General features: G+C 40.8%; 1 protein-coding gene across 1 annotated transcript in view; it reads left to right on the top strand.

Annotated features, from left to right (window-relative positions):
* LOC133543159 (A disintegrin and metalloproteinase with thrombospondin motifs 7) overlaps positions 1-26,860 on the top strand; it is a 292,170-nt gene that overhangs the window by 202,223 nt on the left and 63,087 nt on the right. Inside the window, exons 17-18 of the mRNA XM_061887652.1 lie at positions 6,581-6,707; positions 15,816-16,029. Coding sequence (XP_061743636.1) covers positions 6,581-6,707; positions 15,816-16,029 — 341 coding nt within the window. The remainder of the gene's footprint in view (positions 1-6,580; positions 6,708-15,815; positions 16,030-26,860) is intronic.

Genomic DNA, 26,860 nt, shown 5'->3' with positions numbered 1-26,860 from the left:
TGCTGAAAGGATTTAGTAGAGAACATCAACGATAATGTTCGCGACTTTTGGTCGCTAATAAAAAAGCCTTGCCTTTACCGGAAGTAGCAGATGATGTGCGCATGACGTCACGGGTTGTAGGGCTCCTCACATTCTCACATTGTTTATAATCATAGCCTCCAGCAGCAAGAGCTATTTGGACCGAGAAAGCAACGATTTCCTCATTAATTTGAGCGAGAATGAAAGATTTGTGGATGAGGAAAGTTAGAGTGAAGCACTATAAAAAAGAAAGAAAAAAAGAAAAGGCGACGGCTCCAGGCGGCGGCAGTGGGAGCGTTTCAGATGTAATTAGACACATTTACTAGGATAATTTTGGAAAATCCCTTATCTGCTTATTGTGTTAATAGTATTTAAGTGAGATTATAAAGTCATACCTGAAAGTCGGATGGCGGCGGTGAACGACAGTGTCTCTGAGAGAGGCCGGGGAGCCAAGATCGCAGCTGCCTTTTTGAGCTGCAGGATGAGGTTGCATAATCCACTCAAGTCTCTGGTAAGAGCCGACTTAAGATCACATTTTTCCCATCCAAAAACTCGCTGGTTGACGAGAGAAACATGTTCGCTTGACAGCTCTGTGTTAAAGCTTCACAACAAAACAAAGAAACACCGGCTGTTTTTCGGTGCTAAAGGCAGCTGCAATCCACCGCTTTCCACCAACAGCATTCTTCTTTGATGTCTCCATTTTTAATTGAACAAATTGCAAATGATTCAACAACACAGATGTCCAAAATACTGTGAAATTATAAAAGATGAAAGGAGATGACTTTTAGCCATGTGTGGTGCTGGGAGAACATGTCCGCTCCGACCAGTAACGTCACAAGCACGCGTCAACATAAACGTCAACATTCCGCGATGTTTTCAACAGGATACCTCGCGGGAAATTTAAAATTGCAATTTAGTAAACTAAAAAGGCCGTATTGGCATGTGTTGCAATGTTAAGATTTGATCATTGATATATAAACTATCAGACTGTGTGGTCGGTAGTAGTGGGTTTCAGTAGGCCTTTAATAACCAGTGAGGTTTTGCTGGATTTACAAACCTGAAACAATACAAAAAAAAATTCCATCGTAAGTTATTCATAGGATACTTTCGAACATGTTAGCTTATTAGCTAATATTCACGGCGCTAACTTGATTACATTACCAAAGCATATACAAATATGCATGAGAACTCAAAGACATCACACATAGGACGGTTTAGTAAGTATGAATTGTTTTAGCTATATTGTAAAACTTACAAAAGTTGCTTGGAGCGATAAATATTTTGAGCGGAAACGCTTTACGGGACTAAAAACTGAAAATATGAAGTCCACCCGCTGCACCTGCAGGGAGAAAACACGTCCAAAAGATGGCACCGTAGCACAAACACACCCTTTTAGTGTTTACGTTGGTGTAATGCAGAGATTCTCAAACTTTTTGCACCAAGTACCACCTAAGAAAACTCTTGGCTCTCCAAGCACCATTATAAAAACCAACATAAAAATTCAGTAGGATAGTAGGCCTAAGTATTCATTAAAAACAAGGCAGATGTTTTATTTATAAAGTATATTGTAACATTACACACAATTTGAACAGTAAGACCATTGGAATACATCCATCCATCCATTTTCTACCGCTTATTCCCTTTTGGGGTCGCGGGTGGCGCTGGCGCCTATCTCAGCTACAATCGGGCGGAAGGCGGGGTACACCCTGGACAAGTCCCCACCTCATCGCAGGGCCAACACAGACAGACAACATTCACACTCACATTCACATACTAGGGCCAAATTAGTGTTGCCAATCAACCGAATACAGTAAAATAAAAATGTTACTGTAAGCTTTGTATACTTGCAGTCTCACAGATTCACACACTGGAAGCCAGTTGCGCAGAGTTGACCGGGTTTTAATGTTTTTACAGTTCTCCAATGGATACGTTTGTTTAGACTTTTCTGTCGCTCCAATCCTCCTCCTTCTTCTGCACCCCGCCGCTCACTGTTAAAGACAACAAATTAGATTAACACGTACCACCTGTGAAATCTAATCACCTGCCAACTGTGTCTCGCCGTCAGCACAAGCCCCTCCCCTGCCCGATGGTGCCCTCTCTCTGCACCATGGACAGCGGCGGTGACTTTTTCTCCAACAAACAGCACTGGCTACATCTTCCCCCACAGTTACTGTTACGGCTACTGTTGCATTCCAAAAAAAGTTCAAAAAAATAAAAATAAAGATTGCAGAGTAGCCCTGAGAAGGAGGTTTATGACGCACCAAATTCCTTAATAAGTACTCGCGGAGATATTTCTAGATTCAGAATGATTGTAATTTATTTTCTCAAAGAAAAAATATTTTCCTTGGTTGACTTATTTAGCGATAAACTGTTTCACTCCTCACTCCTTTAATATGATAGACAGACCAAGGGAGCGCCCAGCTGTCCTGTCTCCTTAATTTTAGTCGGAGGAAGTGGCCCACCAGCTGAACACAATCAGTCAATCATAATCCATCTAAAACATCCAATAATTAATCAACATCATTATTGGATTTCAATTAATAAATAAATAATATAAATAGGGGCTTCACGGTGGGAGAGGGGTTAGTGCGTCTGCCTCACAATACAAAGGTCCTGCAGTCCTGGGTTCAAATCCAGGCTCGGGATCTTTCTGTGTGGAGTTTGCATGTTCTCCCCGTGAATGCGTGGGTTCCCTCCGGGTACTCCGGCTTCCTCCCACTTCCAAAGACATGCACCTGGGGATAGGTTGATTGGCAACACTAAATTGGCCCTAGTGTGTGAATGTGAGTGTGAATGTTGTCTGTCTATCTGTGTTGGCCCCGCGATGAGGTGGCGACTTGTCCAGGGTGTACCTCGCCTTCCGCCCGATTGTAGCTGAGATAGGCGCCAGCGCCCCCCGCGAGCCCAAAAGGGAATAAGCGGTAGAAAATGGATGGAAAATAATATAAATAGGCTCCAACAGTTAAAGTATGATATTTAATTAAATGATTCTTTGGCGGACCAATTGTGGTACCCGTAACACAGTTTGAGAATCACTGGTGTAATATGACAGCTATTTGTTCATTACAAAACATTATGGCCATAAATTAGCCGCACCGTTTCAAAAGCCGCAGAGTTAAAAGCGTTGGAAAAAAAGTAGCAGCTTATGGTTTGGAAACTATGTTTGCCCTAGTAATCGAAGCTTTGCCAACTTTATTTTTATTATTTGTATCGTATTGTAGAGTTTACAAAACATGAGAATTATAGTGACACTGCGTGGGGGTTTGAAGCCCGTTTTAATCATATTTTCTTAGTGGAATAAAGTCTCATTTCCATGTTTTCGCCCAAGCTCAAAACATATTCTTTCGTCAATGTGGATGAATGCAAAAGTTACGAAGTGGTGTTAATTCCCAAGTGTTGGTTTGTGTGCTCTGATCATCGTGTTTATCTTTTTTTTTTTACTCCTTGTCTTTCTCAAACAAAGCTGTCCTGCCTTGAAGTAAGGGAGAATTACTTATCAAATGGTTCAGCTTTTCCATAGCAGGGAGGCGCTGTGAAAATGTCCGTTATCATCCGATTAAGTTGAAATCCCGTGAAGTAATGATGAACGAAGGCACGGCAAGAAGGATGTAAACCTGTCATTAAGAGATATACTTTGCTCCGACCAAGCTGTGACATAGCAATCAGATTTTTACCTTCTTATTTTACATTACATGAATGGATTTGCACATTAAACCAGTGCAGTTGAATCTACATAAATTGATTTGCACATTAAAATGATGCAGCTGAATCTGCAGTCCTACAGTATTGGTCAAAAGTTTACATACACTTGTAAAGAACATTATGTCATGGCTGTTTTGAGTTTCCAATCATTTCTACAACTCTTATTTTTTTGTGTTTGAGTAATTGGAGCACATACTTGTTTGTCACAAAAAACATTCTAGAAGTTTGGTTCTTTTATGAATGTATTATGTGACCAAATCTGCTGGGTCAAAAGTATACATATGTTACGACTCGGAGTAAGAAGAGGACCCAGATGCAGAGAGGAAGTTCAAAAAATAAAGCTTTTAATTTGAAATAACTTTTTACCTCCAGTGCAAAAAAGTATTTTGCAAGAATCATAACAATACGCGGAAAATAATTCCGAGAATAAACAAGTAAATCAAAATCACTCCAAAAATAAGCAGGAATATTAATCTAAGGAAAACTAACTAAAACAGAATAACAAGAACAATTAACCAAAAGCGTTCCAACAGAAGGAAAAAACACGAACGATCTATATATAAACACTAACTAGGAATAAACAACAACAAAAAATCACTCAATCAATGAGGCAATCAATACGAAATTTGGAAAAACAAAAACTCACCAATTAGGTAGACGAAAGATAACAAAAGGCGCTCGAAGGAGGAAAAAGTAAACTCAAAATTACAGCAAAAGACTGCTTGATCCAAAAGGGAGAACCAGGGGAAAAGGAGCAAGACAAGGAGGTTTTCAAGGACATGGACATGGACGCTAGAAAGGCACGATAGACGAGACGATCTGGCACAGGACAAAAGGAGGCGTGAGCTTAAATAGGATATGGGTATGATGGGAAACAGGTGGAAACAATCAGGGATCAGGGATGACGTCAGACTGGTGATAGAAGAGGAAGGGCCCGTGACCTGAAACAAGAGGGTAGCTTTTCAAAATAAAACACGTAAATCACAAGACAGAAAAACCAAGACAAGACTTCCCTCACCGCGGTGTGACAAAATACAGAAATGTTAATATTTGGTTACATGTCCCTTGGCAAGTTTCACTGCAATAAGGCGCTTTTGGAAGCCATCCACAAGCTTCTGGTTGAATTTTTGACCACTCCTCTTGACCAAAGTGGTGCAGTTCAAATAAATGTGTTGGTTTTCTGACATGGACTTGTTTCTTCAGCATTGTCCACACATTTAAGTCCGGACTTTGGGAAGGCCATTCTAAAACCTTAATTCTAACCTGATTTAGACGTTCCAAACATATTGCTGGGTATTGTGACAAAACTGCTCAATTTTTATGTCATCTGACCACAGAACTTTCCTCCAGAAGGTCTTATCTTTGTCCATGTGATGTCAGATGAAACAAAAATTGAGCTGTTTGGCCACAATACCCAGCAATATGTTTGGAGGAGAAAAGGTGAGGTCTTTAATCCCAGGAACACCATCCAACCGTCAAGCATGGTGGTGGTAGTATTTTGCCTCTGGGCCTGTTTTGGTGCCAATGGAACTGGTGCTCGCCCGGAAAAGGGTGGAATGCCATCTCCGGGTTGGGGAGGAGACCCTGCCCCAAGTGGAGGAGTTCAAGTACCTAGGAGTCTTGTTCACGAGTGAGGGAAGAGTGGATCGTGAGATCGACAGGCGGATCGGTGCGGGGTCTTCAGTAATGCGGACGTTGTACCGATCCGTTGTGGTGAAGAAGGAGCTGAGCCGGAAGGCAAAGCTCTCAATTTACCGGTCGATCTACGTTCCCATCCTCACCTATGGTCATGAGCTTTGGGTCATGACCGAGAGGATAAGATCACGGGTACAAGCGGCCGAAATGAGTTTCCTCCGCCGTGTGGCGGGGCTCTCCCTTAGAGATAGGGTGAGAAGCTCTGCCATCCGGGAGGAACTCAGAGTAAAGCCGCTGCTCCTTCACATCGAGAGGAGCCAGATGAGGTGGTTCGGGCATCTGGTCAGGATGCCACCCGAACGCCTCCCTAGGGAGATGTTTAGGGCACGTCCAACCGGTAGGAGGCCACGGGGAAGACCCAGGACACGTTGGGAAGACTCCCGGCTGGCCTGGGAACGCCTCGGGATCCCACATGAAGAGCTAGACAAAGTGGCTGGGGAAAGGGAAGTCTGGGTTTCCCTGCTTAGGTTGTTGCCCCCGCGACCCGACCTCGGATAAGCGGAAGAAGATGGATAGATGGATGGATGGAACTGGTGCTTTACAGAGAGTAAATGGGACAATGAAAAAGGAGGATTACCTCCAATTCTTCAGGACAACCTAAAATCATCAACCCGGAGGTTGGGACTTGGGCGCAGTTGGGTGTTCCAACAGGACAATGACCCCAAACACACATCAGAAATTGTAAAGGAATGGCTAAATCAGGCTAGAATTAAGGTTTTAGAATGGCCTTCCCGAAGTTCTGACTTAAACGTGTGGACAATGCTTAAGAAACAAGTTAACCAACAAACTTTACCAATTTTGTCAAGAGGTGTGGTCAAAAATTCAACCAGAAGCTTGTGGATGGCTACCAAAAGCTCCTTATTGCAGTGAAACTTGCCAAGGGACATGTAACCAAATATTAACATTGCTGTATGTATACTTTTTGACACAGCAGATTTGGTAGACCCATGATAAATTCATGAGAGAACCAAACTTCATGAATGTTTTTTGTGACCAACAAGTATGTGCTTCAATCACTCTATCACAAAAAAATAAGAGTTGTAGAAATGATTGTATAGGTGTATGTAAACTTTTGACCACGACTGTAAGTAATAATTGAGCTTTTTTCGGGATTTGTTGTCAGGGAAAGTGCTCGAACAAAAATCCCATTTCATTGTCATTTCAGGTGTTCAGAGACAGATTGTTCACTGTGTGGAGAGGACCAACGGGATCGTGGAAGAGTCATTGTGCGACCCTTTAACCCGACCTGATGATAACCAAACTACGTGCAACAAGGAGCTTTGTCCCGCCATGTGAGTTTGCCTTCCGGCACGATTTCAAATTAAGTGTTCAACCTTGATCAAAAAAAAAAAAAAAAAAAAAAAAAGAAAACTCTTGTTCTAAGATCAGTTCACGAAATGACACAAAAGTCAAAAGGCACATAATATAATGAAAGTACGTACAAAGAAGTCTTTGAAGGATCACGTACAAAAACAATCCAGAATGTTTTTTTAAATGACGATTATGATTTACTGAACTATTATAAGTGGGACTCTTTGGGCACATCATGATTCTTGGGTTGACGATTCAATTCAGAATCGACTCTCGATTCAACGCGATTCTCGTTTTATTTGGCATATCAATGATAATAAAACCTTTTTCCAAAGATTACAGGTTACAAAAGCTTATACAAAAGTTTTGAATGGTCTTTCGTAGGTTAAAATGTCAATGCCAGGATCTATCGATATGGTTACACTGGACCAGTGGAAGGCCCTTTGTTGGGGCGGCACAGCTCGGTTGGTAGAGTGGCCGTGCCAGCAAATTGAGGGTTGCAGGTTCGATTCCCGCTTCCGCCATCTTAGTCATTGCCGTTGTGTCCTTGGGCAAGACACTTTACCCACCCAGTATGTAAAGCGCTTTGAGTCACTAGAGAAAAACGCTATATAAATATAATTCACGTCACTTCACAATGAGCATCCCCTAGAAAAGTGGTTCTCAACATTTTTTCAGTGATGTACCCCTTGTGAACATTTTTTTAATTCAAGCACCCCCTTTTTGGTAAAAAAAAAAGAGATAAAGAAGTCAAATACAGCACTATGTCATCAGTTTCTAATTTGTTAAATCGTATAACAGTGCAAAACATTGCTCATTTGTAGTGGTCTTTCTTGAACTATTTGGAAAAAAATGATTTAAAAATAACTAAAAACCTGTTGAAAAATAAACAATGTGATTCAATTATAAATAAAGATTTCTACACATAGAAGTAATCAATAACTTAAAGTGCCCTTTTTGGGGATTGTAATAGAGATCCATCTGGATTCATGAACTTAATTCTAAACATTTCTTAAAAAATAAAGAACTCTTTAACATCAATATTTATGGAACATGTCCACAAAAAAATCTAGATGTCAACACTGAATATTGCATTGTTGCATTTCTTTTCACAGTTTATGAAATGACATTCATATTGTGTTGAAGTAGTATTCAATAAATATATTTATACAAGATTTTTGATTGATTTTAGATTATTATTTTTTAAAATCTCACGTACCCCTTGGCATACCTTCAAGTAACCCCAGGGGTATGCGTATCCCCATTTGAGAACCACTGCCCTAGAGGGGCACCAAAAATATGTTTCTCAGCTGTGATCCATATGGGCCACAGCAGTACTCAGTTGTAATACACTTTTCCACCACCTGTGGCAGTAATGACAATCTCAAACAGAAGTCTCGAGGTAAAATCAAAGAGAAGTTTCTGAAGTGCAAAAATTATGACTATTTGGATTTGGATTAGATTATATTTACTTACAAGGTTAAGATGTATTCTCATTTGCTCTTTAATTTTATTGACCGTTTATTTAAGCAATCTATACATCATGTATTATTATCCATCCATCCATTTTCTACCGCTTATTCAGCACTCTATAATTAAATGGTTAATTGTATGTAAATGTATTATTCATCAGTTATTTAGGAGTCCCTACTTATGCAGTATATTTTTATAATCTCATTTTATTTTAGCTATCTTAGGTTTATGCGTTAAATAAATAAGAACCTCTGTAATTAGCACATGATTTCATATCATTTGACGAGGTTGTCCACCTGTTAACCGGTAAGTAGGATAGATATAATTATTGAATAGGATTAAAATCAAGATGGTGTTAATATTTAAGTGGGGCCCGAGTCCCTCTATGGTGAAAAAATCGGTAATTTTCAGAAACCCCTTCACTAGTTGAAGTTCCTCTGTACAACAGAATCACTCATGTTTTAAAAAATCTGCTGCAAAACCGTTTGTGTCCCAAGTTTTGAATCAAACTCGGGAACCAAAATGGTGTCATTCCTGGGCCGATTTCGGTCCCCATGGCTGCCAGTTGAATAGCCCTGCTATAAGTCCTCCACACAGCTTCCACAAACAATTATTATACACTTCCTATGCTCTTAAAATACTTCTTACTCTCTAACACATGTTATTTTTGCATGAAACTAAAATGGGTACTCAAATCTCAATGGACTCAATGGTCAAATTCATTATTAAATTACAAAACCCAAATCCAGTTAAGTCGGCACTTCATGTAGTTTGTAAATAAGAAAAGAATACAATGATTTGCAAATCCTTTTCAAGTTATATTCAATTGAATAGACTGCAAAGACAAGATATTTAATGTTCCAACTAAAAAAACATATTTTATTTTTTGCAAATAACAATTAACTTAGAATTTAATGGCAGCAACACATTGCAAAAAAGTTCACACGGGCATTTTTACCACTGTGTTACATTGCCTTTCCTTTTAAGAACACCCAGTAAACGTTTGGGAACTGAGGAGACCGATTTTTGAAGCTTTTCAGGTGGAATTATTTCCCATTCTTGCTTGATGTACAGTTTAAGTTCTACAGTCTGGGGTCTCCGTTGCGGTATTTTAGGCTTCATAATGCACCACACATTTTCAATGGCAGACAGGTCTGGACTACAGGCAGGCCAGTCTAGTACCAGCACTCTTACTATGAAGCCATACTGTTGTAAGACATGGCATGGCATTGTCTTGCTGAAATAAGCAGGGGCGTCCATGATAACATTGCTCGAACGGTAACAGTCTCAGTGGCCTAGTGGTTAGAGTAGGGGTCACCAACCTTTTCGAAACCAAGAGCTACTTCTTGGGTACTGATTAATGCGAAGGGCTACAAGTTTGATACACACTTAAATAAATTGCCAGAAATAGCCAATTTGCTCAATTTACCTTTAATAAATAAATCTATATATATAAAAAAAATTGTATTTCTGTCTGTCATTCCGTTGTGCATTGTTTTTCCTTTTATGGAAGGTTTTTTGTAGAGAATAAATTATTTTAAAAAAACACTTAATTGAACGGTTTAAAAGGGGAGAAAACACGAAAAAAATGCAAATAAAATTTTGAAAAATAGTTTATCTTCAATTTTGACTCTTTAAAATTCAAAATTCAACCGAAAAAAAGAAGCGAAAAACTAGCTAATTCGAATCTTTTTGAAAAAATTAAAAAAATAATTTATGGAACATTAGTAGTAATTTTTCCTGATTAAGATTAATTTTACAATTTTGATGACATGTTTTAAATAGGTTCAAATCCAATCTGCACTTTGTTAGAATATATAACAAATTGGACAAAACTATATTTCTAACAAAGACAAATCATTATTTCTACCAGATTTTCCAGAACAAAAATTTTAAAAGAAATTCAAAAGACTTTGAAATAAGATTTATATTTGATTCTACAGATTTTCTAGATTTGCAGAATATTTTTTGGGAATTCTAATCATAAGTTTGAAGAAATATTTCACAAATATTTTTCTTCGAAAAAAAAGAAGCTAGAATGATGAATTAAATTAAAATTTATTTATTATTCTGTACAATAAAAAGAAAAATACTTGAACATTGATTTAAATTGTCAGGAAAGAAGAGAAAGGAATTTAAAAGTAAAAACGTTATGTGTTTAAAAATCCTGAAATCATTTTTAAGGTTGTAATTTATCTCTAAAATTGTCTTTCTGAAAGTTATAAGAAGCAAAGTAAAAAAATAAATGCATTTATTTAAACAAGTAGCCAGAGGAGCCTGTTCAGTGCTAGACTGCTTCATCCCAAGTGCAGGACTAATAGACTCAAAAACTCCTTTGTCCCACACGCCATTAGACTGTACAACTCCTCTCTGGAGCGGGGGGTGGGGGGTACTAGGATGACAGGGGATGCAAAACAATAACAGTGCAATACGTTTTCATAACATGGTCACTACTGCCTACTTTGTCTTGTTATATTCTTATTTTACTGTTATATTGTTATTCCCATTGTTGCTTTTAATTTTTTATTCTTATTGTAATATTTCTCTATTTTGTTTCCATTTAAACCCCCATTATTTACTTTTTACTTTTATTTAAATTGATCTCACCTCTGTACACTGCTGCTGGAATTTTAATTTTCCTAAAGGAACTCTCCTGAAGGAATCACTAAAGTACTATCTATCTATCTATCTATCAAGTGAAGACCAAGACTTTAAAATATTTTCTTGGATTTTCAAATTCTATTTGAGTTTTGTCTCTCTTAGAATTAAAAATGTCCAGCAAAGCGAGACCAGCTTGCGAGTAAATAAATACAATTTAAAAAATAGAGGCAGCTAACTGGTAAGTGCTGCTATTTGAGCTATTTTTAGAACAGGCCAGCGGGCTACTCATCTGGTCCTTACGGGCGACCTGGTGCCCGCGGGCACCGCGTTGGTGACCCCTGGGTTAGCGTGTCCGCCCTGAGATCAGTAGGTCGTGAGTTCAAACCTTGGCCGAGTCATACCAAAGACTATAAAAATGGAACCCATTACCTCCCTGCTTGGCACTCAGCATCAAGGGTTGGAATTGGGGGTTAAATCACCAAAAATGATTCCCCACCCTCCAAGGGGCTGAGGGTGATAGGTAAAATGCAGAGGATTATCTCACCACACCTAGTGTGTGTGTGTCTATCATTGGTACTTTACCTTCTAACTAACATAACCTGTATGTACCTGTCAGCATTAATGGTGCCTTCACAGATGTGTAAGTTGTCTTTGCAGTCTATTCAATTGAATATAGGTGGAAAAGGTTTTGCAATTCATTTTATTCTGTTTTATTTACGGTTTACACAACATGCCAACTTCAATGGTAAAAGGGCTTTGTATTTCATGTCGTTTAATGATTATACAATATATATCAGGGGTGTCAAACTCAAATACAGAGTGGGCCAAAATTCTAAACTGAGCAAAGCCGCTGGCCAAAGTTGAACAACTTAACATTTTAATAGGGACCCAAACAAGTTTTGCATTGAAAATTGAACATATAGTGACATGCAAAATCAAGGTTTGTTGGTAGCGGGGGTGTATATTGTAGTGTCCCGGGAGAGTTAGTGCTGCAAGGGGTTCTGGGTATTTGTTCTGTTGTGTGGATGTTGTGTTACAGTGTGGATGTTCTCCCGAAATGTGTTTGTCATTCTTGTTTGGTGTCGGTTCACAGTGTGGTGCATATTTGTAACAGTGTTAACGTTGTTTATAAGGCCACCCTCAGTGTGACCTTTAAGACTGTTGACCAAGTATGCCTTGCATTCACTTGTGTGTGTGTGTGTGTGTGTGTGTGTGTGTGTGTGTGTGTGTGTGTGTGTGTGTGTGTGTGTGTGTGTGTGTGTGTGTAGAATCCGCATATATTACGTGACTGGGCCGGCATGCTGATTGTATGGCGGAAAAGCGGGCATGACAACAGGTTGTAGAGGACGCTAAAAGCAGTACCTTTAAGGCACGCCGCCGATATTGTTGTAAGAGGGGAAATCGGGAGAAATTCGGGAGAATGGTTACCCCGGTAGATTTTCGGGGGTGGGGGGCACTGAAATTCGTGAGTCTCCTGGGAAAATCGTGAGGGTTGGCAAGTATTATAATTAGCGGTGAATGCACCGCCGCTGTATATTACCGGCGGGCCAGCTTCAATGTTAATTTAATATTGTCTCAAGGGCCAAAATAAATTACATGGCGGGCCAAATTTGGCCCGGGGGCCAGAGTTTGACACCCATGATGTATATCATCACAAGTTTTCATTTATTTTAGAATTCCCTGCAATTTATTCAGGATCAAAAGTAAATAAACTGTATTTAACTTGTCCATGTCCAATCCATGACATTGTTAAACCGGTTTTACTGTGAACATTGACAGTGGTTTTCCAGCAGTTTTTATTTAGTTCATTGCAGGCTTAAGCCTTTGTAAATCCTGAATATCCGAATCAATTTCCTTTCATTTAAAGTGGACAGTTTGGATCTTTCTTCCAGACGTTGGCAAAGTGGATACACATCCAAGAGACGTGCACTTCCGTACAATTGCTTGAAATGATTATCTTGGACTCTGTAGTTGTTTTTAAATGGCTCTTTTCAATTTCCGATTCTTATTTGATTTTCACTAAATTTCTTGGACTTACCAATTGTTCTGGATCCGATGAGAGCTGCCAAGCGAATTATGTTATGCTGCCAAGAAGACACGAGCAGCTGCAGTCAATTAAAAGCACTAACGAGAAGTTAAATTACTTGGGCCTTGGAGTTGTCAACGGAAAATACATTCTGGATTTGTCAGCACCACATGTATTATGGTTTAGATGAATGTATATAAAGGTATAGACTAGGGCTGGGCGATATGGGCTTTTTTTTTAATTATCTCAATATTTTTAGGCCATGTCACAATACACGATATATATCTCGATATTTTGCCTTAGCCTTGAATGAACACTTGATGCATATAATCACACCAGTATGAGGATTCTATGTGTCTACATTAAAACATTCTTGTTCGTACTGAATTAATATATACTCATTTTAAACTTTCATGCAGAGAAGGAAATTACAACTAAGTCAACTCAGCAAAACTATATTTGTTCAACAGTTATTATGCAGTGGCACAAACATTCATGTCATTTCAAAACAGAAAGTACAAGATTGTCAGAGACATTTTATAACAAGCTATTAGTGCACTTTTGTGCATGATGTCACTAAAATAACATATCAAAACAACATTAAATTAAAGTGCACTTTTTGTACAGAACGCCACTACAATAGATTAAAACAAATAAAGTGCACTTTTGTGCATGATGTCACACAACATATTTCAATAACTGTCACATAAAAATGAGCTGCATAATCGGAAATCAAGTCGCTATTTTTTTCATACGGTGTTGATGTGGAAATGTTTGCCTCGGCATTTTGTTGGTGTGGCACCGAATGGAGATGTTGACATGTGGAGTAAGCACTCTTCATTCTCTCGTGGGTGACTTTTCAAATGACCTTACATATTAGCGGTGCAACTACTTTTCGTAGCAATGCTTTTGGCCCACACTAGACAAATTACAGTTGTCTGTTCGACATATTCCCACTTGAAGCCGAACCAGACGATGGACCCCCTGCTGTTTTTCTTGGGAATTAATTCTTCATTCATTTGTTGCCAGATTCCCACAGCAGTGGGCCACAGCAGTACTCAGTTGTAATACGTTTTTCCACCACCTGTGGCAGTCACGACAATCAGAAGTCTCGAGGTAAAATCCATGAGAAGTTTTTCAAGCGCAAAATTATGACCATTTAGATTTGGATTAGATTATATTTATTTACAAGGTTAAGCTGTATTTCCATTTGCACTTTAATTCTATTGACCGTTTACTTAAACTCTATATGTATTGTCATATATTATTAATCTAGTTTCATTCAGCACTCCATAATTTTGAATGGATAATTGTATTTATTTAGGAGTCCCTACTTATGCAATATATTTTTACAATCTCATTTTATTTTAGCAAGCATGGGAGTTTGCCCAACCAGTCTACATGTGCTTTGTGGACTTGGAGAAGGCATTCGACCGTGTCCCTCGGGAAGTCCTGTGGGGAGTGCTCAGAGAGTATGGGGTATCGGACTGTCTTATTGTGGCGGTCCGCTCCCTGTACGATCAGTGCCAGAGCTTGGTTCGCATTGCCGGCAGTAAGTCGAACACATTTCCAGTGAGGGTTGGACTCCGCCAAGGCTGTCCTTTGTCACCGATTCTGTTCATAACTTTTATGGACAGAATTTCTAGGCGCAGTCAAGGCGTTGAGGGGTTCCGGTTTGGTAACCGCAGGATTAGGTCTCTGCTTTTTGCAGATGATGTGGTCCTGATGGCTTCATCTGACCGGGATCTTCAGCTCTCGCTGGATCGGTTCGCAGCCGAGTGTGAAGCGACCGGAATGAGAATCAGCACCTCCAAGTCCGAGTCCATGGTTCTCGCCCGGAAAAGGGTGGAGTGCCATCTCCGGGTTGGGGAGGAGACCCTGCCCCAAGTGGAGGAGTTCAAGTACCTAGGAGTCTTGTTCACGAGTGAGGGAAGAGTTGATCGTGAAATCGACAGGCGGAACGGTGCGGCGTCTTCAGTAATGCGGACGTTGTACCGATCCGTTGTGGTGAAGAAGGAGCTGAGCCGGAAGGCAAAGCTCTCAATTTACCGGTCGATCTACGTTCCCATCCTCACCTATGGTCATGAGCTTTGGGTCATGACCGAAAGGATAAGATCACGGGTACAAGCGGCCGAAATGAGTTTCCTCCGCCGTGTGGCGGGGCTCTCCCTTAGAGATAGGGTGAGAATCTCTGTCATCCGGGAGGAACTCAAAGTAAAGCCGCTGCTCCTTCACATCGAGAGGAGCCAGATGAGGTGGTTCGGGCATCTGGTCAGGATGCCACCCGAACGCCTCCCTAGGGAGGTGTTTAGGGCACGTCCAACCAGTAGGAGGCCACGGGGAAGACCCAGGACACGTTGGGAAGACTATGTCTCCCGGCTGGCCTGGGAACGCCTCGGGATCTCCCGGGAAGAGCTAGACGAAGTGGCTGGGGAGAGGGAAGTCTGGGTTTCCCTTAGGCTGTTGCCCCCGCGACCCGACCTCGGATAAGCGGAAGATGATGGATGGATGGGATCATTTTGGGGATCATTTTGTTCCAACCCTTGATTTTGAGTGCCAAGCATGGAGGTAATAATGGCTCTTTGGTATGACTCGGCCGGTGTTTGAACTCACAACCTACCGATCGCAGTGCGGACAATCAAACCACAAGGCCACTGAGCAATATGCGGACCACGTTCGCCTTTTCTTAGAATTGTGCACTTATTTGACTCAGTAAGCGAATCATCGAAGCAACAAAATACAAATTGATGTATTTTGTAATTGAAGTAGAATAGTAAATAGAATATATTATTATTAGATTTTCTGTGGCATTTTCAAAGTGTTGTCTGATAAAAATTCAAAGCACTTTTTCCAAGAAACTACAGACATGATGGCAGATTCAATCCCACGTAGAAATAAATCCAATTGATGGAATATTGATGGTGCAGAAGGTCAAACATGGAGTGGTCACAAGCAAACAATTGGACTCATTGTGTGTTTCTGATTACAGATGGTGGGTGGGGGAGTGGCACGCATGCTCAGCAAGCTGTGGGAGCGCTGGCATGGCTAAAAGGACAGTGCTGTGCATACAAGCCATCAGCCTGGAGGAACAGAAAGCCCTACAGCCCGGCGATTGTGAACATATCCCAAAACCCGAGTCAGTATCATCCTGCAGCACACACATCCCATGCCCGGCAGATTGGACCACTGGCAGTTGGTCAAAGGTTAGTTTGGCCCAGAGTACTCGAGTAGGACTTTGTGAAGAAATGTCTTTATTCTCCTACTCTGTGTTGACATGCAAGGTTTCATGCTTGAATGAAACGAGTACAATTGGTATTCTTTTTAAAGCAAAGAATGAGTGCCATATTTTGCTTCTGGTCTGGGCGTTGTTGATACACGTACAGTAAAATATTGAAAGAACATTGATGTATGGAGGCCTGCGCAAAACTCGCTCCCCAAATTTATTAGCGTATGCTTACTTTTACCACCGGGTCAAATTTGTGACGTCACAAGTGACGCTTACCCTGCCGTCATTTTCAAAATGGCGGAGGAATTTTTTTGTTGTTTTTACTGTGTGTAAACCAGGGGTCTTGTTCCACATCCATACAAATCACATTACTAGAATGCGCCACACTCTGTGAACACTAACCAAACAAGAATAGCAAACACATTTCTGGAGAACATTGGCTCTGTAACACACAAACGCAGCATAAGAATTACCCAGAATTCCAATGCATCCATGACTCTTGCCTATATTATACACCCACTAACACCAACCAACACCCCCCCCCCCTTCGTGCGTCGGTTGAGGTGGGCGGGGTTGGTCATTGATGAATTGGAATTCTGGGTAATTCTTATGTTGCGTTTATAATGTATTACAGAGCCAATGTTGTCCAGAAATGTGTTTATTATTCTTGTTTGGTGTGGATCCACAGAGTGTGGCGCATATTAGTAAGAGTTTTAAAGTTGTTTATATCACAACCATCAGTGTAAACGGTATGGCTGTTGACCAAGTATGCATTGCAATCTCGTATGAAAAGCAGCGAAATGCATGTGTCCTACCGAAACGCAGATAGCATGGTGCAAAGGTGGGAGCGATGACATGTTGTAGAGCAGTGGTCCCCAACCAACGGGCCGCGGCCGCAGAATAATTGTTTTATTTCTTTTTTAATCATTTAATTTTTTACTGCATGCCATTGGTAAGCGCAGGGGTGAGAAGAGGTTTTAAAATTATTAGCGCCTGCTTACTTTTACCGCATGCCTTGATTAAGCGCAGAAGTGAGAAGAGGTTTTAAATTAATTAGCGCTCCAGGGGCTGTTCAAGGAAATACGGTATGTATGAAATACTTGACTGTCAGTGAATTCTAGCTCTATATATTTATTTTATTATATATATAAATAAAAGAAAAACTTGAATTTCCGACGTCACCTATCAAATACACAGTAATAAAAACACAGTTGTACTAACTGTACTGTGCTTGCTTGTTACAAAAAAAAAACCAACAACAACACTTACCTTTCACTATTTGAGTAACCTTTGCGTATTGGCAAGCGATCTCCGAATCCGGGAACATCCTTCACGGATTTGTTGTGGACATCCGCAAATGAGAACGGGATGTTGCTTCCAGCTATCAGCATAGCCATCTTTGTCTCAGCATAAGATACACCATCGGGTCTCCATTTTGCGAGGTGGGGCATAATACTGGGTTGTGAACGATGCTGTGCTGCGGACGCTTTGTGCTTCTCTGACCGTTCATGACTGAGTATATCCGTTCGGCCGCCGTGTTCAATGGAGAAGTCTGTTCTACAAAATTTACAGGCAACATACACCTTCTCCTTCGAACTCTCCTGGATAAACTGAAATTCTTGTTTCCAATCGTTCTGGAACTTGCAAGCGTATTTCTTCATTTTGCCCGTCGACGGTGTAATATATTGGGTTGGAGTCAATAACCAGGCGGCGTGATGAAGTTACATCTCTTTACTGTGAGCTTCAGAACAACAGACTCCCTAATGCATGTTCCTTGACTGCACTTAAATGTAGAATATATTTACATTCTATTCTATGTACAGTAGATGGCAGTATTATCCTGTTTAAGAGGGTCACAACATTGAGTCAGGTCTGACTCAATGTTGGGGGGCGTGGCCTCCAGCTCCGCTTGAATTTCGGGAGATTTTCGGCAGAAAATTTGTCCCAGGAGGTTTTCGGGAGAGGCGCTGAATTTCGGGAATCTCCCGGAAAATCCGGGAGGGTTGGCAAGTATGCCTCCACGTCTTCCCGGGTCCCGTTTCTGTGGCATGGAAGACATGAAGACGACGGAGAAGACATTTGTGCCAATAATCCGAACTTTGTGTAAATATCTCGACAGATAGGACGTGTTATTTTCATCTGAAAACAAACATGCAGCTGCTCACACCAGTGTTATTTTTGACAGCAGTTTTTAATTAAGTTTTAGTCATAGTCTTTTGATGAAAATGTATTTTAGTTTTAATCTAATTTTAGTCATCTAAATTGATTTAGTTTTAGTCAACGAAATCACGCACCATTTTAGTCAGCTAAAATTACAGTGAATTTACTCGGCTAAATTAGAAAGTATAAAAGATGAAGCCTCTTTACTGTTTACTTGAAAGCACTTTCATTTAAACTACCTGCAAAACATACGTTTAACACTAAAGTAGCATGATCTTATGGTCAGGAATGATGTACTTACCCTATTTTCCGGACAAAAAGGTACACTTAAAATATTTTTTTTCCCCTCAAAACTCGACAGTGCGCCTTATAACGCCTTGTGTCTAATGAAAGGAATAATTCTGGTTTTGCTTACCGACCTCAAAGCGATTGTATTTGGTACATGGGGTAATAAGTGTGACCGGTAGATGGCAGTCAAACATAAAAGATACTTGTAGACTGTAATATGACTCAAGTAAACAACACTAAAATTTTATATGGCATAGCTCGGTTGGTAGAGTGGCCGTGCCAGCAACTTGAGGGTTGCAGGTTCGATTCCCGCTTCCGCCATTCTAGTCACTGCCGTTGTGTCTTTGGGCAAGGCGCTTTACCCACCTGCTCCCAGTGCTACCCACACAGGTTTAAATGTAACTTAGATATTGGGTTTCACTATGTAAAGCGCTTTGAGTCACTAGAGAAAAGCGATACATACATTTAGAAGAAAAAAAAGAGAAAAAAATATGTTCCTTTTGAAAATATAGAACACTACACATGGCGCTCAAAAAGCTCTCAAAATGTTTTCGTACGACTTTGGTAAGCTATGAAGCCGCACCGTTTGATGGATTGTACTGTGCTTCAACTTATGTGTATTATTATGGTGTGTGTATAAGGTAAGATATATTATTGAGCGTTTTGTGTCACAAAATTATGCAAAAGCAACTTCTCTTACCTTCTGGTACCTGCTGATCTCTATTTCGGATCTGCATAAGTCCTGAAAAATTACGCATTTCTGTCTTTGTAGTCCGTGTAGACACCGTAGTCGATAAGCTTCTTCTTTTTCTCCATCTTCATGTTATGGGACATTCATCCTCCGCTGTTGGAATATCTAATATAAAGTAGTGTAAAGTTGGTAAAAATGGTAAATGGGTTGTACTTGTATCACTCTTTTCTAGCCCTTTTCAAGGAGCCCAAAGCGTTTTTGACAGTATTTCCACATTCACACACTGACGGTAGGAGCTGCCATGGAAGGCGCTCACCAGGACCCATCAGGAGCAAGGGGGAAGTGTCTTGCCCAAGGACACAACGGACGTGACTAGGATGATAGAAGGTGGGGATTGAACCAGTAACCCTCAGATTGCTGGCACAGCCACTCTACCAACTTCGCCACGCCGTCCCTACATATAAGTTCTTACCAATGACGTGCGGTGAGGTTCATGGCTGGTGAGGCACTGACTTCATCACAGTCAGATTTATAAACATATGAACCCAATAGAGCACTTTGCATTTCATGGAAGTCGCTTTTATATCCAATCATGGCACCCACCTGTCCGCGGGGTCGCAGCTGCACCCTGGACAAGTCGCCAGACAGCCAACATTCACACATTAGGGTCAATTTAGTGTTCCCAATCAACCTATCCCCAGATGCATGTTTTTGGAATTGGGAGGAAGCTCATAAGCCACAGTATGCCAATTTCGGTTATTTAACAATCACTATTTCTTCGGAATCAAAATATATATTTCTGTATTACATATAGACTATTATTTGCACATTAGTGACTAGTGATGCACGGAAAATTTGGTTGTCGAAAATAGACTCTGCTTACCGGATGTTGTGATAAAGTATCCACTTCTGCTGGCGGGCTGCAGCTTTCCCCGCCAACACGAAGCTGACAAAAAAGTTGCATCAACAGATCAGATTCCCATCGGACTTGGACTACCTTCTGATGTGCGCTGAATCTGATGCGAAACGATCAGATTTGAAGCACTTAGACTGGCAAGAAAAATCCGATCCGTGTCACATGTTCTACCGCTTGTGCAGCCTATCCCAGCTGCACTCGGGCGGAAGGCGAGGTACACCCTGGACAAGTCGCCACCTCATCACAGGGCCAACACAGATCGACGGACAACATTCACACTCACATTCACACACTAGGGCCAATTTAGTGTTGCCGATCAACCTAAATGAGGCACAAATGTGAGCCAGCTTCAAAAAATGTCTCAACTATAATTTCCGTAAAAGTAAATGGGTTGTACTTGTATAGTGTTTTTCTACCTTCAAGGTACTCAAAGTGCTTTGACACTATTTCTACATTCACCCATTCACACACCGATGGCGGGAACTGCCATGCAAGATGCTAACCACGACCCATCAGGAGCAAGGGTGAAGTGTCTTGCTCAAGGCCGCAACGGACGTGACTAGGTTGTTAGAAGGTGGGGATCGAACCAGGAACCCTCAGGTTGCTGGCACGGCCACTCTCCCAACCTCGCCACGCCGTCCCCGAGTAAATTGTTTTTATTTTTATTTAATAAGTTTTTTTTCAGTAGGAGAACTAAATTTATATCATGGCCTCATAGCAAATATGTGTGTGGCAGTGCTCTGCCGTGGGTTCCCCTGCCCACCACACACTGGCACGAAAGCCCGGTATTCTGGTTACAATAATGTTTTTATTGAGTCCACTAAGACTTTTCAGTCTTGGTCTCTGTCGCTCTCTGTTGTGCTCTCCAGCATGTGTCTTTTTCTCTCTATAGCTCCCACGCCAACAACGTGTCTCGTACCGGCTGCTGCTAATAAGGGCGACAGGTGATTAGATAACAATTGTTAGCTGGGCTATCTTCTCACCTGCCGCTGTTTTCGAGGCCGGTCCTTACACACCCCGCATCGCTGCAGGCCCGCAGACCACGCCCCCCTCCACAATGTTTTTGTCATATTATCCTATGATGTCGGTCACCCAACAACCAAAGTACCAGAGGGGATTGTGGAACGGTTTAGTGACAAGATGTTGTGAATCAAAACTTATTTTAATTCAGTTATTTTTAAATGATGTGTTTATTTAATGGCGATTTGTGATGAAAATTATAATCCCTTATTTTTACCCATTTTTACGTGAAATATCCCTTATTTTGAAATACATTATGTAATGTGCACTGGCTGTCATTCATCAGCTCTCAGGAGGAGCGATCGCATTCATTAATTTACTTTTACTTTTGATTTGTCTTTATCACATGCACAAATGTAAGCGAGCAGGCCATGTCTTTGACTCGATGGATTATTTTCAGTCTTTTTGTTCATTTCGATCAAGAAGCGCCCCACGTCAAAACATCACAAACAATGGTAGAAAGTCAGTTTCTTTAAAACAGAACAAGAAAACAGGATGTATTATGATAATGGAAACAGGAATTATGTGGGATTTCCTTAAAACATAAGCACATGACCCTGAACATGCTCTGCACGCGCGTGAACAAATCATCCTAGAAAATCCTCATCTCGATTTTAAAGTGGTCATATTATGATTCTAATGTAATTCAACACACTTTCTTGCACTCTACTCTACATAACATGTACTCTGCATGCCTCGGTCACAATTTTGCATACATTTTGTTTTACAGACCCATCTTCAAGAACCTTTTTGAGTGTCTCTTGAAACGTTGGCAGACAAGAAAAAAGTGACTTTTAAAAAGTGTTTAAAAACAAAAAAAATCCCCCAGCATTTTCTGAAAAGTGGTTATATACAGTGGGGCAAAAAAGTATTTAGTCAACCACCGATTGTGCAAGTTCTCCCACTTAAAATGATGACAGAGGTCTGTAATTTTCATCATAGGTACACTTCAACTGTGAGAGACAGAATGTGGGAAAAAAATCCAGGAATTCACATTGTAGGAATTTTAAAGAATTTATTTGTATATTACGGTGGAAAATAAGTATTTGGTCAACCATTCAAAGCTCTCACTGATGGAAGGAGGTTTTGGCTCAAAATCTCACGATACATGGCCCCATTCATTCTTTCCTTAACACGGATCAATCGTCCTGTCTTCTTAGCAGAAAAACAGCCCCATAGCATGATGTTTCCACCCCCATGCTTCACAGTAGGTGTGGTGTTCTTGGGATGCAACTCAGTATTCTTCTTCCTCCAAACACGACGAGTTGAGTTTATACCAAAATGGATACATGGCTGATACAGCAGAGGATTGGGAGAATGTCATGTGGTTAAATGAAACCAAAATATAACTTTTTGGTATAAACTCAACTCTTCGTGTTTGGAGGAAGAAGAATACTGAGTTGCATCCCAAGAACACCATACCTACTGTGAAGCATGGGGGTGGAAACATCATGCTTTGGGGCTGTTTTTCTGCTAAGGGGACAGGACGATTGATCCGTGTTAAGGAAAGAATGAATGGGGCCATGTATCGTGAGATTTTGAGCCAAAACTTCCTTCCATCAGTGAGAGCTTTGAATGGTTGACCAAATACTTATTTTCCACCATATTTTACAAATAAATTCTTCAAAATTCCTACAATGTGAATTCCTGGATTTTTTTTTCACGTTCTGTCTCTCACAGTTGAAGTGTACCTATGATGAAAATTACAGACCTCTGTCATCATTTTAAGTGGGAGAACTTGCACAATCGGTGGCTGACTAAATACTTTTTTGCCCCACTGTATGTCAAAGTAGGTCAACGCATGTAACCGGGATTACCTTGCTCAGTCCAGCCGCCTGCACATGCCGGGCTCGAACCCGCGACCGCATCCATAAAACCCACTGGCTGTCTACTCGCGGTACTGCGCAGCTCTTCAGGTATCCGGGAATGAAGTTTAACCAACGTACTCGGGTTGTACGGTATACCGGTATTACTTTAGTACCGCGATACAAATGAATCATATTCGGTACTGTACTGCCTCTGAAAAGTACCGGTCCGCCTAACATCCACTGTAATGATACCAACTACAGGAGCGTATCTAGTCGATGCTACTATGATTACGTTGATATTTTTTGGCATCAAAACACCTTCTTCTGTTTTGTTTTTTCATTTATATTATGTTTACAAACTCAGGAAATATGTCCCTGGACACATGAGGACTTTGAATATGACCAAGGTATGATCCTGTAACGACTTGGTATCGGATTGATACCCAAATTCGTGGTATCATCCAAAACGAATGTAAAGTTTCAAACAACAGAAGAATCAGTGATTATTTACATTTTATCAGAAATGTAGATAGAACATGTTAAAAGAGAAAGTAAGCAGATATTAACAGTAAATGAACAAGTAGATTAATAATTAATGTTCTACCAATTGTCCTTAATCATTTCGACAAAGTAATAGAATGGAAAATGACACAAAGGTTACTGCATATGTCAACAAACAAAATGAGTTTGCTTACTTACTAATAAAAGACTGGGTGTCTTGTATGTTCACTATTTTATTCAAAGACAAACTTGCAACAAGAAATATATGTTTAATGTCCCCTAAGATTTTTAGTTAAAATAAAGCCAAGAATGTATTTTTTAGTGGTTCCCTTTATTTAAAAAGTACAGAAAAGTATGGAAATAATTTTGGTACCGTTACCAAAATATTGGTATTGGGAAAACATAACAACGTATTATCGCATCGCCGGACTAGCTGTAACCACTTTCATATGCGCACTGCACTTCTTTTTACTGTATTCCGTTGTAACAAGTAAAATAAAATAACAAATTTTAAAAAAAACTTGTAAAAATTTATCAAGGGAGAAAAAAATATGTTTTTTGTGAAAGTTACCGACCCTTGTGTTAAACCATTCCAAAAGTCTCCTTAACCATCTTTCTGATAAAGTCCTTTTTTTGGTGGATTTTGATGTATAATTTGGGTCACCATCCTGAAACTTTCAAGTCTCTCTCTTCAGCTTTCTCACAGATGCCTAAAAATGATGTGCCAAAATTCTTTCATGTTTGGATCCATTCATACTTCATCCCATCTTAACTAAATCCAGTTCAGGCAAAGGGAAAAAAATGTTGGTGTCATTAATTTTTAACACATTTTCCCCACATGTTAATAGAAATAGACACATTTTCATCTTGCCTTGACAGATGCAGAGATGTTTTTCATCTAAAATAAATGAACACCCAGATGTATGTATTTTCCCCCTTCATATACACTATATTGACAAAAGTATTTGGTTTTGACTCACATATGAACTGGAAGTGCCTTCCCATTCCTAACCCATAGGGTTCGATATGATGTCGGTCCACCTTTTGCAACTATTACAGCTTCAACTCTTCTTGTAAGGCTGTCCACAAGGTTGCGGAGTGTGTTTATAGGAATTTTCGACCATTCTTCCAAAAGCGCAGGTCACACGCTGATGTTGGTCGAGAACGCCGGGCTCTCAGTCTCTGTTCTAATTCATCCCAAAGGTGTTCTATTGGGTTCAGGTCAGGACTCTGTGCAGGCCAGTCAAGTTCATCCACACCAGACTATGTCATCCATGTCTTTGACACATTTGCTACTGGACTGCACAGGAATATGAAATAATTTACAAACGACCGCATTTTCTACGGCTGAACTATTTCCTGTACCGCTAGACACACCAATGAGTTCATAGATGTATAATAAAACTATATTATATTTGTTATATCTTAATCATCAGTCAAAAACATATAACATGTAAATGTGACAAATCGTAGCCAATACAAACCCCGTTTCCATATGAGTTGGGAAATTCTGTTAGATGTAAATATGAACAGAATACAATGATTTGCAAATCCTTTTCAACTCATATTTAATTTAATGCACTACAAAGACAACCTATTTCATGTTCAAACTCATAAACTTTGGGGTTTTTTTGCAAATAATAATTAGAATTCCATGGCTGCAACACGTGCCAAAGTAGATGGGAAAGGGCATGTTCACCACTGTGTTACATCACCTTTTCTTTTAACAACACTCAATAAACGTTTGGAAACTGAGGAAACTAATTGTTGAAGCTCTGAAAGTGGAATTCTTTCCCATTCTTGTTTTATGTAGAGCTTCAGTCGTTCAACAGTCCGGGGTCTCCGCTGTCGTATTTTACGCTTCATAATGTGCCACACATTTTCGATGGGAGACAGGTCTGGACTGCAGGCGGGCCAGGAAAGTACCCGCACTCTTTTTTTAAGAAGCCACGCTGTTGTAACACGTGCTGGGATCATTTTTTAGGGGCAGGTGCACATCTGACCTGGGATCAGTTCTTGTGGCACATGTCCACATCTGACCTGGGATCAGTTATTAGGGGCGGGTGCACATCTGACCTGGGATCAGTTATTATGGGCAGGTGCACATCTGACCCGGGATCAGTTATTATGGGCGGGTACACGTCTGAACTGGGATCAGTTATTATGGGCGGGTGCACGTCTGAACTGGGATCAGTTATTATGGGCGGGTGCACGTCTGAACTGGGATCAGTTATTATGGTCGGGTGCACATCTGACCTGGGATCAGTTATTATGGGCCATGTCCCAATCTGACCTGCGATCAGTTATTATGGGCAGGTGCACATCTGACCTGAGATCAGTTCTTGTGGACCATGTCCACATCTGACCTGGGATCAGTTAATATGGGCGCTTGCACATCTGACCTGGGATCAGTTATTATGGCCTGTGTCCACATCTGACCTGGGATCAGTTATTTTGGGCGGGTGCACATCTGACCTGGGATCAGTTATTATGGGCGGGGTGCACATCTGACCCGGGATCAGTTATTATGGCCCATGTCCCAATCTGACCTGGGATCAGTTATTATGGCCCATGTCCTAATCTGACTTGGGATCAGTTCTTGTGGCACATGTCCACATATGACCTGGGATCAGTTATTATGGGCGGGTGCACATCTGATCTGAGATCAGTTCTTGTGGACCATGTCAACATCTGATCTGGGATCAGTTATTAGGGGCAGGTGCACATCTGACCTGGGATCAGTTCTTGTGGCACATGTCCACATCTGACCTGAGATCAGTTATTATGGGCTAATGCACATCTGACCTGGGATCAGTTATAATGGGCGGGTGCACATCTGACCTGAGATCAGTTATTATGGCCCTTGTCCCAATCTGACCTGTGATCAGTTATTATGGGCCATGTCTACATATGACAGTTGTTGTGGACCATAACCACATCTGACCTGGGATCAGTTATTAAGGGCAATTGCACATCTGACCTAGGATCAGTTATTATGGCCCATGTCCCGATCTGACCTGGGATCAGTTATTATGGGCAGGTGCACATCTAACCTGAGATCAGTTCTTGTGGACCATGTCCCAATCTGACCTGCCCATAATAACTGATCCCAGGTCAGATGTGCACCAGCCCATAATAACGGATCCCAGGTCAGATTGGGACATATTAATTTATCCCAGGTCGAATGTGCACCCGCCCATAATAACTGATCCCAGGTTAGATGTGGACATGGGCCATAATAACTGATCCCAGGTCAATTGTGCACCCGCCCATAATAACTGATCCCAGGTCAGATGTGCACCTGCCCGTAATAACTGATCCCAGGTCAGATGTGCACCTGCCCATAATAACTGATCCAAGGTCAGATGTGGACATAGGCCACAAGAACTGATCTCAGGTCAGATGTGCACCTGCCCATAATAAT

This window comes from Nerophis ophidion, linkage group LG25 (assembly GCF_033978795.1).
Source record: "Nerophis ophidion isolate RoL-2023_Sa linkage group LG25, RoL_Noph_v1.0, whole genome shotgun sequence".
Taxonomy (NCBI): domain Eukaryota; kingdom Metazoa; phylum Chordata; class Actinopteri; order Syngnathiformes; family Syngnathidae; genus Nerophis; species Nerophis ophidion.
This window is presented reverse-complemented; position numbering and strand designations above follow the sequence as displayed.